Consider the following 14,698-nt stretch of genomic DNA (forward strand, 5'->3'; position numbering starts at 1 on the left):
TTACATTGATAATTCACCAAACGGTTGGAAAACTTAAAGAGACCATCTGAAGAAAATTACTGCATCTGCAAATCTGCAAAAAATAGACATAACTAAGAAAACCTCCACGATGGCTTCAATCAATGAAGATTCTCTTGCCTCAGATGAGGCTCTTGTCAGTCGAGACGTAATAGAGAACGAGGAGCTGAACTGCCCGTTATGCTTGAATCTATTCAGGTCGCCAAGACAACTTCCATGTTCACATTCCTTTTGCGAGGTTTGTCTACAATCTCATATATTAAAAACTGTTTCCAAATCGCTATTGAATATAAATTTTAAATGTCCAGTTTGTGAAAGTGAGGTCCGTCTTCCAGAAGAAAATTCTGGTGAAACATCGGCTTCATCATTTCCGGTAAGCACCTTCATACTTTATATGTTGTTCAAAGATAAAAGGGATGGAGAAAGAACATGTGACGTGTGTTATTCAGAAAATATTTTTTCTCAGGCTGAAGGGTATTGTTTTGATTGTAACGAAGCAATGTGTACAGGCTGTTCGAAATTCCATCGTAAACATAAAATGTTGAAAGGTCATAATATAATTAGCATAGATGAATTCATCACCAAGCCAAAAAGTGTCACACAATTTGGTGCAGAGTTCCGTTGTGATGTGCACGTCATAGGTAAAAGACGAGCAAAAGATCAGCCTTGCTTAGTGTGTGTTGATGATGGTGATACATATCCCTTCAGCAGGAAGAAAGAAGATCTAACCCATATTATTCAAGGAATTAAAACATGTGAAGATGACGTGACGAAGTTACTAGCATCAAATCTGACAAATCCCAGTAACGTAAAATCTCAGGCACAGGGAATAATGGATCAAGTATGTGATTTAAGGAAAAAACTAAATGATGCCTTTGATGAATTAGAGAGAAAGGTGCACCAACATGCACAGGAAATTTGCCAGAAAGAGCTCATCAAAATACAAGAGACGTACAAAAGTTGCCAGTCCTTAAAGGCTGCAATGAAAAATACGTCTGTCATTTATGACGCTGTTGACAAATATGGGTCATATGAACAGAAATACGCTCTAACGAAAAAAATAAAGCACCACACATCTCGTCTAAAACATAAAATTGATCAAACGAAAATTCAAAATGAAGCGTTAACATGGCATTTGGATATCAGCCCTATTTTGAAACTGATGCTGGCAATCCCGACAAGACATATAGTCGGTTTAAAGGTGAAAAGAAAGGACCGTGAGGTCATTGTCTCAGAAGAACTGAAACCTCTAAAAAGTTACAATGCAAAATTGGTGGATGCTTTATACATCAGTGTTTCGGGTGAGTGGACCCATGCTGTGTACATGTCACTAAGTAGCATTATATTTACAGAGTTTGATAGCTGTCTTACGTTTGACTTATCCACTAGGTGCAGAACTGTATATTCTATGCCAGGAGGCTGTTACAACGCTTCGAGTATTTGTATTACTGGAGACAATCAAGTCGCAGTATCGTTCCCTAGTCGTAAGGCAGTTTATCTCTTTAGTGTATGTGATGGTAATCTTAGAGTTAAAGTTCATTTCGAAACCAGACAAATGTGTTCCAGCATCCTTACTGTTAATCCAGAGCAGATTATTGTGTCTGGACAGTGTGATGATGGTCAAAGTTTCTATTGGAGTCTCGTCACGTTAGATGGGAAGGAGAAGTCATACCATGAGTTTGATGGCCATGGGGAAACTTATACACATATTGCTCTTAATTCACGCAAGACTCTATTGTATATATGTATACGAGGCGGCAACTCTCTCCATTGTTTTGGCATAGATGGGGCAGTTTACTACCGTAAAAGACTTGAAGGACTTGTTAGTGCATCAGGTGTTGCCCTTGATAAAGATGACAACGTGTATGTTGTGGGGAAAATATCTAACAATATCATTCAAGTTTCCCAAGACGGCAAAAGTCTCAAAGTCTTCAAGGAAGGCATTCCCACGTATCCAACTGGAATATGTTTCAACCCAGGTGGTGACAAATTTATCTGCTTTAGTCTAAGCGAATTTGTTGATACGAATGAAATGAAATCATTTTGGGACCTATACAAAGGACTTTTTACGAATACGAAAGTGAGGATGAATACTGTCTATCTTTTTGAGATATGAAGAATACTATTCTTTATAGCATACTAGTTTGCAACTACGATAATCTTAAAAGTTTTCTGCTTCGCTTTTGAGTACATACATACATACATATATACATACCATGCCCTTCCTCCAACAGCCTCACAGGAGGCCAGTTATAGCATATCGTGAGGTGCAAAATGGCGTTAAACCCAATGTAGTGTCATGGGCCGTTTTGGACTAAAGCGGCTTCATCCATGTATTTTTTGCCTCAGACTGGGAATTAGCATAGGTGACGTAACGAAACTGGACAATGAGAAGAAATGGCAAAAGTGTTACAAATGGCTGAAATTAGTAGGGAAGGGGAATAGTAACATTTTTCGGGTCGACCTCAATACTCTCTACTCTATATAAATATGGGAATTTCTGTGTTAAATTCCTCAATAGACTTAACATGCGGAAGGGTAAAATGGATTGTTAAGGTCAAAATTGTTTATGGGATCAAACGTGGAAGGGTAATGGACAAGGATGTTAGATTTAAAACATATACAGTACTCATACAACATGAAAGATAACCATATCTGGGCAAAACAGACAAGTCTCTTTCCGATACATGGGAGTGGAGAAGAGCCGTTGGTTTTTTAACCAAGTCCAGCTAACATATATTGTACTTCATCGATCTCCTTCTCTTACTTAAACTTTGTCTGAATAAAAATTAAATACAATTTCTGTTTTGCTCTGTTCATAATGATCAAAGTGTGTGTGAGTTGATTATGCAGCATGTACTTGTATGAATGCTCAGACCCGATTTTAGCAATGGAGAAATATAACTCACCGTTACCTTACTGTGCCATCAATGCTGTTCTGTGTGAACGTTTTATGTCATGTGCTAAATACAATGCCCTATGCCATAAACATTCAAAATCTCTTCCAGATGAGTGATAAACTGACAAAATGACTCAACAATGATGTGTCTGCTTAACGTTACACCAGAACACCACTCTCAGGAGACAGGGAATGAATGTTATTAATATCTGTGGATGGACAAAACTCATAATTTTTAGAAGAATTTAAGTTTGTGGAAGACAACAAAAACCATATTCGTAATGTGCATAGAAAGCATAATTATAATGTTACACTGTAGAATATACATTTCATTATCGTTACATTAATTTCACTATATTTAATGATGCAAAGTATTATTTCACATAATGAACATATTTCCCGAGATTATGGATCTCATTAGTTATTACACACCCACTATCCATAGATAGATATATAGATATATTGATAGATAGATATCAGTATGGGTATAGACATACGTCTTGAAAAATCTCTTAGGCAATTGAATATATAAACATAGGATTATAAATAAAATGTATCATCTATATCTACCATATTTATCATCTCGCATAGTTTGCACAGACTATCATCTCTATCATTATCGTATTTGCTTTTACTCTGGGCTCGTCTGCATTCACGCATGATTTAAATAAATTTTGTCTTATAGTTTTATGATTAATACAGTAAACACAGCTGTCTGATTATAAAACATGTTAAACAACTTTCGAGCAGAGCCAGGCTGAAACGATAGGTTAGATAGGGAAGTCAGAGTTTGATTTTGCTGATTAAATCACGAGTATATTTTAAAACTAAAGGTTGAATATACTGTGCTTTATTTTGTATTCTCCACAAGATTACAATTTCAGATAGCTGTGCTTGTACAGTACTGCAGACTCAAGGGCATGTGTCCACTTGTTCATGTGAAAATAACCAACCTTAAACTATAGCACAGATAATAAAGATGAGATAATAAGTGTTTTGTTAAAGTTATTTAGGTTATTTCCTTGCTGCAAGTATTTGCAAGGTTTCTTTTTAGATATATCGAAATAATAAAAAAAGAATATATGATAACATATAGACATAATATTAAAAAGGACTGTATGATAAATTAGTTATATGTAGTCCAGAACACTGGAATCCGTACAAATATTTTGGATAGAAATTTGAAAATGTATTCTTCTCTGAATGTTACAATTATGATTATATTTTAGGTGTTTTATGTGATGGTGGAGTGTTCTGTTTATATGTATATTCTATATTAATACTTGGACTGGGATGAACCTAACTACTAATAAAGAATTTTAACTGAAAAACACGAGTTCATCAATATGAAGCATACATGTACAGTGTCATATTCGCTAGCCATGAGTTGTGGATACACTTCACTCCGCATTAAAGAGGATTTAAACGAAGTGGATCGACGCCCAGTTGCTATAGTTCACTTAATTTACTATCAGCATCATCAGTTTCATGTATTCATCCATTGTTTATTCGTAAAACATAAAGACAGAAAAATGAATTGCATGCCATACATTGATACACACTTTCACACATTTATCTAACCATCCATCCAAACAGACATCAACCTCCATATGCACGCATACATACAAACATGCATGCATACATACATACATACATACATACATACATACATACATACCATCTCTTTTATTCACAAACCACACAGGAGCCCATCTATTATGCGGTGCAAAATGGCGCTAAACCCAATATATGTCTTACTGGACTCCATGTATTTAAATCTAAAAATGTATAGTCTCAAATGGGGAATTAACATGGGTGACGCCACGACATTGGACGCTGAGGAACAATGGCACCAGTAGTGTTACAAATGACTGACATTAACAGGGCGGGGACATATTATCAGTGTTCGAGTCGACCTTAATACATGCTAATCTAGATAAGTATTTGAGTTTCTATGTTCAATTTCTCCATCGACTTAACACGCGGAAGCCTCTATAGGGTCAAACGTGTTTATAGGGTAATATGGGTTTATACGGTCAAAAGTGTTTATGAGGAGATACGTGGAAGGCTAATGGGTAAGGATGTTACGTTTAAAGCATAGCCAGTACTCATTCAACACAGAAGACGAAAACTGACAAAGACGTTTGGGAAAAGCGACAAGCCTCTTTCCTACACATGGGAGGGTCCTTGAGAACATGCGTTGGGGTTTGTTAAACAAATCCAGTTAACATACCTCGCATTTTATCGATCTCCTTCTCTTTCTCAGTCTTCGTTTGACAGCGGCACCCTACATCAAGACTCTCGTCAGACAGCATCGACGTTGCACATAAATTATTCTCTTCCAAATAGCCCTGCCTTTCATCTTGGTGATAGCGGAAGGCGATTTCACATACATGAGATAGTTCGGGGTTACGATCATCCGAGATATGAGCTAGGATACCTCTATGATTGTTAACATGATGTACCGTTTGGACTCTCCAACGGTCAATAATCTATGCATCTCGATCTTGAGGACAGGTGAAACCATCAGGCGAGTCGTTGATACTTATAGTCTAAGGTAGGATTGACAGAGATTTTCATATTTCACCAATCCAAAGGTTAGTTTCGAAATTCGGGTAGAAAGCTGAGTCTGTCTTTCAATCAGAGAAGATCGGTGTCTGATTTTAACATGCATTATATAGGCACGCTAGCCTCCTGTCGTAGTAAATCGATGCGACATAGTTTGAGCATGGCTGAAACTAAGAGGATCATGTATTTGGGTGTGCTTACGGGAGAAACGAGGAGTGTTGGCATGGTATTTACCAAAACAACCACGGTTGTACTTTCAGAAGAGAATGATTTCATTGGGATTTAGTTGCTTTTCTATCCACTTTGCAAGACCATGTATCTTTACCAGTACTGGCCCCACCTTCTCCTTTCGTACCTCTCGTAGATGATTGTAGACAGAGACAAAAATAAAAAGTATATAAATTTTGACAGGAGCAGACAGAAGCAGTACAAGCCTTTGTCATTCAATGACAACAGCGAGATAAAAAAGGAAAACATGAGAAAGAGAAGACAAAGTGAAAAGGAGAAAGAAAGGACGGTGAAAGTTAAATGCTGACATGTTAGTAGATTTAGTGTATCTGAGACAAATGATTCGGACTTCTTTAATTCGACTCAAGAGAAAGAGATCTTCCCTTGTCAAATAATCTAAACACGTCTACGCTCATTACTGCTGAGAGACCATCATAAGCATTGACCAAAGCATTTACAATTGCAGGTGAATAGACAGGACATGGCCGTGGAAAGGGGATAAGGCAGTTATAGCTCATCGCGTCAAGACCATGAGTTTGTCAAGCAAATACTCGCTATCATTTTCAGGACCACTCGCCTCTATCGAAACAAAATACTACTCAACGATCGTCAAACCAGTAAAACTTACATCCCCTTTTCCATGAAGACTGAATGATGTACCTGTATGGGTAGGTGCTTGTAGGTACTTATTAAAAAAATCAAGACCAAGCTCTCTGGTCCTCTTCTTGCTTCTTTTCTTGTTTCTCCTTTTTCTTAAGGCGCTCTGGAGACGAATGTATTTTTTCCTGACAATGATAACATGTATCTTGAACATTACCTTTTTTCTCCTGTCTTGCGTTAGTGTTGTGGACATTCTTTAGACAAGTGTTCTTTTGACACATATAGCAAGTGTCTTGACTTTTATCTCGAAAGGAAGATGAGTAGTCTGTCGTCCTTTCTGAATCCTGAAGTAAAGCTTTGACGTGAAGGTCGATCAGTATAGTCTCTTCCATCTTCTTGATCTCTTGAGGATTGAATGAATATTTAAACTCTAAGACACTGACCCTACATACTGGGGTCCGTTGCATGTAAAACTAGTGAAATACAGTGTTACAATCAAGATTAAACGATCATACGATATCATTGAGAAAGAAGAAGGAAATAACAGGAAATGACGTGCCATATCGCCTCACACTCGAGAGTGAGTCTTAGCTCAAATCAATACCGGTGATTGTGAAGACAACACGAGCGAGACTGAATCAACACCATCCACGTCTAGCCCCTGACCGAGACAGTACACCTGCAACTAAAGTCAGCCAGTAGCACCCGATAATTATTAACAAATTCGAGAAACCAAAAAAGCTCCCCATTTATCATTACACGTCGAAGTCATCCGTCCGGATCGAGTTTAGCAGCCCGTCAGAACTATCATCTTCCAAAATCAACGACAAGATTCAACACGTTTAGCAATCCAACCAGATTCATATCACCGATGGGAAAGCTATACTTTACATGACTCATGTATCTCCTCCGAAAAGGAGTGAACGCAGAAATGTGTGGTGGACGAACGTCACAGCACCAAGCGTAGAATTGTCCTAGTTAACAACATACAAATATACAGTCCAAGCTTTTATCGTGGGCGAACTTATGCCGACAAACACGACACTGCAGAATGGGCAAAAAACTGGAAAAGCATTATACAATCAGAGAGAGCCAAACAACAGTGATAATCTGAACTCCTGTGACAGCTGGTTGGTCAATGCCACATGCCTGTTGCACAACACAGACGAGGAGAAAGGAGAAGAAAGCAAAGACCGACATTTTATTACTAACTGAAAAGCAGAGCTAGAAAAAAGATGGAAAATACCAAACACCAACTATAGAGAGAGAAACTCAAGTCCAACGAGGAACTTGAGCGCGAGTTTGTACCGTACGATCACACTGATGCAAGTAAATTGTGACACCACTGAGTCAGCACGGCATCTCAACTTCTCTAATGCTGCCATAGAAAGTGATGCCGTGTGTTTACCACCCTTTGGATGCAGTTCGTCCTCCTCGCCTGTTTACCAACTTTCATGGTCAACGTGATGCCGTGTATATACCACTCTAAGGATAGATCCATGCCTGTGTACACAACTCGGAATGTCCCCACCACCTCAACGAGATGCACCGTGAAAGGTGAATAATTGTTCCTCCTGCCTTTTCCTGGTTACTGTGCCTTTAAAGTCTGTTCCAAACGTTCAAGAGGAAATAGCCTAAATATAGGTAAGGATCTACACCCAAACAATTAGGCAGAGCTGGATTTGTCTACTTGAAAGTAGGAGATAGGTGTGTGCCTTAGTGACTAAATCTTGGAGATATCGTTTAGCAGCGGATTCTCTGTGGACTAATTACGAACAGTTCCTGTAAAGACATTGGTCAAAGCAACTTTAAATGTGCACGAGAGATTCATTCTGTTAAAAGCTTTGCGATTTAATTTCGATACTTCTCCATCTCTTTGAGACGAAACGATTTGAGACGTTTAATCGACTTTTCATACTTAAAAAAGCATGAGTGTAGCTCGTGATCTACACCACTACTGGAAAGATGTATGTAACTGAAAAGATTTGGCTTCGATACTTAGAAACAAGAAATGCTAACTATGCCAAATACATGTGTCTTTCATCTTAGCATGGGAATTGACTTCAAACCCATAGTGAACATGACAACTACACACGTGTTGCAGAAAAACTCGACAAAGAGGAAACCAAAATTGAGAATAGTATCGTTGTCGACATTGACATGAACGAAAAGCCATTTGGAAGGATACATAAGAGACTCTAAGAACATTACAGCGTTCCTCTACAAATTCGATGACAACACACATCGACAATGTTGTACAGTGACTTTTTATTTTGTAAATCCTCACTATTTGCACGTCAGTAAGTCGTATTTTGACATTGGTGTACAATACGATATGGGACAACATATTTAATTATTGAAAAGAAAATTCACAATAAATCTACATTTTCGATAAAGATTCTCTAACGACATTTACGACATGTATCACGTATGCTGAGGAGTCGCTGGACAACGACGATATGGTTTAGGAGATACACTCATATCCACTTTTCGTGCGGTGGCCACCATCTTAAAACCGATGGTGGATTGCATTCTTTGAAACATGCCGCTTTGACGCTAGGAAAAGAATTTCTCCAAAATGTCATTATTGACAAACAAAACTACAAAGATGCATTTGTGAAAGCAGGCAAAAACGTGTTGCTTCAAGTGGAAATGAGTTTTTGTGTTGCCGAGAAACCTCTATACATATATGCAAGCTGCTGTTCTATGCATTCCTTGCTGGTCCAAGGCACAACAAGGATAAAGAAGAAAGAGACATTGACACCCCTTCAGAGCTCATAAACACATGCGAGAAAGATTAAGAAAAGAGTAACAGCCAAGAGAATGAGATACTTTTGATTGTTAACAAAAATCATGCACCGAGATTCATGCGAATGTTCAATTCACGAACTGGATCAGTTTGCCATGCCTCATACAATAATAACGATACAAGAATCCTAATGGGGAGAATTTTATCCCGTCTAGTCCTTACTGTCTCATCCTAAATCGAATTTGAAATCAAATGACAGTTCGAAGACTACATCGAACTGAATAGTAGTTGCAAGTATTTGAAAGTCAAAATCTTCAATACGTGTGACAATCCTGTGGACGAAGACAAAGTATCTAACATCAGCAAGTTCATGCATTAGTTGCACAGCGAAAAGGATTTGTACTTGAATAAAAAAACTGATCAGCGGTAGCAGTGATACTTAAACTTACCGAGTGTACCTGGAAAATATTTTGACAAACAGAAAAGAAGTCAAGAACACTCACTTGGATATTTTCCTGCTAAGGAAACCTGACACGGGTAACTTCGAAGAGGTTTGCATTTGGACACGTGGTTGAAAGACAAGTTTTTGTTTAACGGAGCGGATGTCTGCCTGAGACTGAATTGAAGCAATGCCATGTTCCATTTGATAGCTGATGTTGCCAACTGCAAAGCTGTCATCGATGAAAGCAGATTTTACGTGTGGAAGTGTCACCTAAAGTGGGAAACGGCATTAGTCATACCCTGAGCAGGACGACAAGCAAGTATCCTATATGACGCGTGGGATTGAAAGCTTTCAACATTGCCAATAGACTCCGACTCAAGATTGAAGATCATCTGTTCCAATGACAGTTACGCAAACGTTTAATAATTGGTATTGTCAGCAATGCAGCTTTCAACGCGCAAACTTCTTTCCAGCCTAATCACTACTACGTGTCCAAGATAGAAGTCAGTCGCGATGGCCAGACTTTGTGTACCAAACCCTTCGAACCTACATTGACAAGAGGGATAACTAGAGATCGTACATGTCCCTGTATGAAGCAAACTGACAGTTAAGTACCAACACCAGCCACGGTATTTCGTACGACGATGGGACGGAAGTTATGCTGTGTGGTCTTTTGTTTATAAATCATATATTGTTACATGATCAACGATAACCATGGAATCGAATGAAATCGATTTTTATTTGTAATTTTGTTTATGTTTGCGAATTATGCTATAATTAATTCTAAACCTGGTGGCTAATAAGTTAAATGAAGTATCCGTAACTAGTCTGACAAAATAAATTAAGAGACACGGGATCGGAAAGTGTATACAAGTGGTAACAGCATTTGTATATCTTACTACAAGACAAATGTATGCGCGTATGCATGTATGTATGTATGTATGTATGTATGTATGTATGTATGTATGTATGTATGTGTGTATGTATGTATGTATGTATGTATGTATGTATGTATGTATGTATGTATGTATGTATGTATGTATGTATGTCCTTATCTCTACTACAAAAAGATATTTCATAAAGTTAACTTTTGTTGTTGTTGTTGTTCTATGGTTTAACGCCATTTTTAGCACAAGATAGGCTATACATGGCAGCCAGTATAACTGGTGGAGGAAGAACCCTGGAAAACCCAGGGAAGAACCAATGATCCACGAGAAACTACTGGCAGGCTTTCCCACGTACCCAAGCAAACCGAGCCCTGGACTCGAACCCACGCAGATAGTGGTGAGATGGCAGTGATCCGGAATGGTGAGCGCGTTAGACCACTCGGCCACTCGGGGCCCCCATAAAATTAATCAAATTCAGGATGGTATAAGATCATGAAACACAACCATGTATCAAAATAACAAAGAGATGAAAAATAGATTCAGTATAATACGTGATCATGAAACACATCAATAAAAAAACATTAGAATCTAGAAAAGGAATGCTGAATATTGCGTTGACTATAATATTTACAAATTCTAGTATATAACTGATTAAAGGTCACTGGCCATACTCGAACTTTTTTCCTTTTTACATCAGATTTGCATTACGTGATCAAAAATAGTTATACTCGCACAGAAAGAACAAAATAATTATCTAGTGTAAAGAAGAAATAATAATTTGATTACTCGAAATAGAAGTATATAACGCTGTTATTTCCCTTTGGTTACGATTTCCAACCTATAGAGGACGCAACGGAAATGACGTAGATTTATCCATACAAGACGAAGTACATGCTTCTTGTTGTCGAAAAATAAAACACTATAAACTATGGATAGGGAATATTTACATGAAACTAATGACAACTAATTTACTGTTCAGCCTTATATCGGTATGCGCGCACGACTCACAAGATTGTGTCGCTTTAAAAACTGTTAAATTGTTTCAATTATTTTGAAAATTCCCGTTAATGCAGGTAAAAAGAATCAATGCTTGCTTCCCTGTGTCGGCAGACTTTATATTAAAAAAAGAAAAAAGAAATCGGCACACTTAAAGAATCCAAAGGAACCAAACTTGACTTCCTTTTGTCGGCCGACTTCAGAAGACAAAAAATCGACACACTAAAAAGATACCAAAGTCAGATTCTCGTGGTTTGTTTGCATTGTAATAAAATAACCTATGTATTTGATATCCTGTCTGTAAGTTTAAACAATGAGTTTATTGCTCCCTGCCAGTTGTATTTATCACCCGGGGTTTCTATTTGTTTGCCATATGTAATCATAATTGATGTTTGCAGGGCAAATATTATACACAATAATAACTTGCTTTAATAATACTTCTGTAACGCATGCTAGCAACAGATTATCTTTTGCACTCATATTGAATGTAATTTTAAATGGTGATTTTTTATTTGTGAGATACCGTCTTATAGTTAACCTGGATACAATATAATCTGGGTCAGTTTGAAATAAGTAACTTATCATGCGTAAACGGCAGGTGCCACCAAGCAATCGGGTGATATTTTCGTCTTATTTGCAACTTTGTTATTTGACATAAGCGATACAATCTACACTAAGGAAGCATACGCAAGCCGGCAACCGCTAAATATACGGAGTTCATGGATATATATTTTTTCAACACACTAAGACAACTTGGAAAATAAAAGCAAAAAAAAAAATTAACTGGTAAGAGTGTCATATTGCAGCAACTAAATACTGACAAAATGCTCTCTCTGTCTCTCTCTCTCTCTGTAATCTAGTGTGTTATAACGTGAAGCCTACAATTAAGTACATGTGTTATAATATCTAATGTACACTACCCTTGGCAAAATGTATAAGTATTATGTTGAATATTATCTATTAAGTATTATTGTTTTATAAATGATTATTGATAATTTGACCGGAAGACTTAAATTGAGAATGTCCTTTTGCAGATGCATATATTTTTATGCATAAAAAATGTATATAAATATTTTAATTAGAACAAGCAAGATACGTCAGTTTGTGTTTTCTCTCATAAATATGTACGTTACGGAGTATGATTATTTTGTTCCAAATAATATCAAAATAGTTTGTTTAATTTTTTTTCTTCCTAATACCCATCTTACATTGCATCTACTTGTTTGTTGAAAAAACGGAACGTACAAACTATTGTTAAGTTTGGCTGAATTGTATTTCGAGTTGGGCAGAATTTACTATAATCCAGGATAAATTATATAACTTTCCCATAACTCCCCTATTCGATCCCACATATTAAATCCACCTTTTTCTGGTAAACATGGCCTTTCGGAAAAAGAAAGAACCCATTTTCCATCATCACTCTTTTGGTTACATCTGCATGCAACACAGATGCGGAAATTAAACACTTGAATGGCTAGGTTGAATAGAAGGGATAAATGTACGTCATATCCGGTTTTGGCACGCGGAAACTACCCATTGTTTACGGAGATTGCCGAGTTTTAAACCTAATTAAACAATTTTATGGTGTGCATAAATAACCAATGCGTTTTGTTTATAACTATAATAATATCACACGTTTTCACAATATAGGTGGCCAGTGACCTTTAAGACTGTAAGAATACATTTTTAGATGTAAATTTTGGACCTGCTTTCACCTACCTAGTAAAGTATTGTACCTACATATAGAATTACACTGATATAAGTTTTTCAATTCATTTTCGTTACTATCTCGAACTTAATGTTAAGCACATAACACCATAGACGTATTAACTTTTCGAAATATTATCATCATCAAGCAACTGTTAAAAGATCAGTGCCTTGCTCCGCCAAATGACTGCAGATTTGCATAATTGCAGGTATTGAGATATTTCGTTTTGTCAATACGGTAGCTGACACAGTATTACTATTGTATTTTTTCAATTTTCTGTTCTATTTTATGATCTTGTATTATCATGAATTTGTTTAATCTGATGTAATCTCTTTTTAACAGGAAATAAAGTCAGTCAGTCAGTCAGTCATACATACATACATACATACATACATACATGCATGCATTCATGCATACATACATACTCATACTGGTTAGAGACCAATTCTCTCCGTGCATCAATTGTCGCCACTGTAATAATAACTCGTGACCGCATGCGAAGTTTTAGTTCCTGTTTAGAAAATAAGAAGATTGATTTTATGCTGACAAGTCCGAGCGAAAATAACCATAAGGTAAGTCTATTAGGGAACGAACAAAACCAAAATCCCCACTTTAGCCCCTTACGCCTCCATTTACTGACATGGAGAGTCACATGGTACAATGAACATACATAAGGCAACAAGAACTACGTCATAAAACAATACGCTGTAAAGGAGAATTACAACATTTACACAGTAAAGCTTCCTCAATTAACCGTTTTCCTTTTTCCACACTTATGCAAAAACACAACAAATAGCATGGCCACAGCATTCATATCTAATTTATTATCAGATCATGTTAACACATTTCCACTAGCATTCACGGTGTCTCCGCACTCCATATTTTACTTGCAAAGAAAGGTCAACGGGCAAGAGCCAGGGAGCATTGATTATTATATTTCTCCCTCAATGGGGGAAACAACTCTTTTAGAATATAATACTCAGTTACCAACAATCAGTCACAACATCCGGTCACATCACTGCGCATTTATGCATATCTGCAAGTGGACAAATTCTTCCATCATTTTTGATTTTTGAAAGATGTTTACCCCATTTGGCTTATAAGGAAGGTGTTCCAGGTTCATGGTTATTTGGATACTCTGCTAATGGGTATATGGATGGAACACTCTTCACTCATTGGTTTAAGGAAATTGTTTTACGTCATTGTGGATCAGCAAGACTAGTGCTACTAATCATGGACAACCATGACAGCCACATAAGCCTAGATGTCCTCAAGCTTGCACGAGATAATCAAATTGAATTATTGAGGTTGCCACCACACACAACCCACATTCTACAACCATTGGATGTGCAAATCATTGGTCCACTGAAAGCAAAATGTACCTTAGTTGCACTTAACATGGTTACATCAACAAGAATCAAATATTAAATAAAGCCAAGTTTCCAACAGTGCTGTGAACAGAACAATTTAATCTTATCTATGTATGTTTCCAATGACCCAAGTCCTAAAGTTCTGTGCGTTGCCTCTGTAGGCGAATATTTATCTGAAGCTTGCATACATCTTGGTGCATACCTCTGAGTTAATTCAAGTTGTTCTATAATGA

General features: G+C 37.2%; 1 protein-coding gene across 1 annotated transcript; it reads left to right on the forward strand.

Moving 5' to 3' along the window:
* Positions 1-556: 556 nt before the first annotated feature.
* Positions 557-2,134, forward strand: LOC149787249 (uncharacterized). The gene has a single exon (XM_089976075.1). The coding sequence runs from the start codon at positions 557-559 to the stop codon at positions 2,132-2,134; it is 1,578 nt and encodes a 525-aa protein (XP_089832201.1).
* The last annotated feature ends 12,564 nt before the right edge of the window (positions 2,135-14,698 follow it).

This window comes from Sinohyriopsis cumingii, chromosome 12 (assembly GCF_028554795.1).
Source record: "Sinohyriopsis cumingii isolate HCF-2022 chromosome 12, ASM2855479v2, whole genome shotgun sequence".
NCBI lineage: Eukaryota > Metazoa > Mollusca > Bivalvia > Unionida > Unionidae > Sinohyriopsis > Sinohyriopsis cumingii.

Bases quoted from the DNA above. Each gene is read 5' to 3' on its own strand.
- LOC149787249 (XM_089976075.1), top strand. From the start codon at position 557: ATGTTGAAAGGTCATAATATAATTAGCATAGATGAATTCATCACCAAG.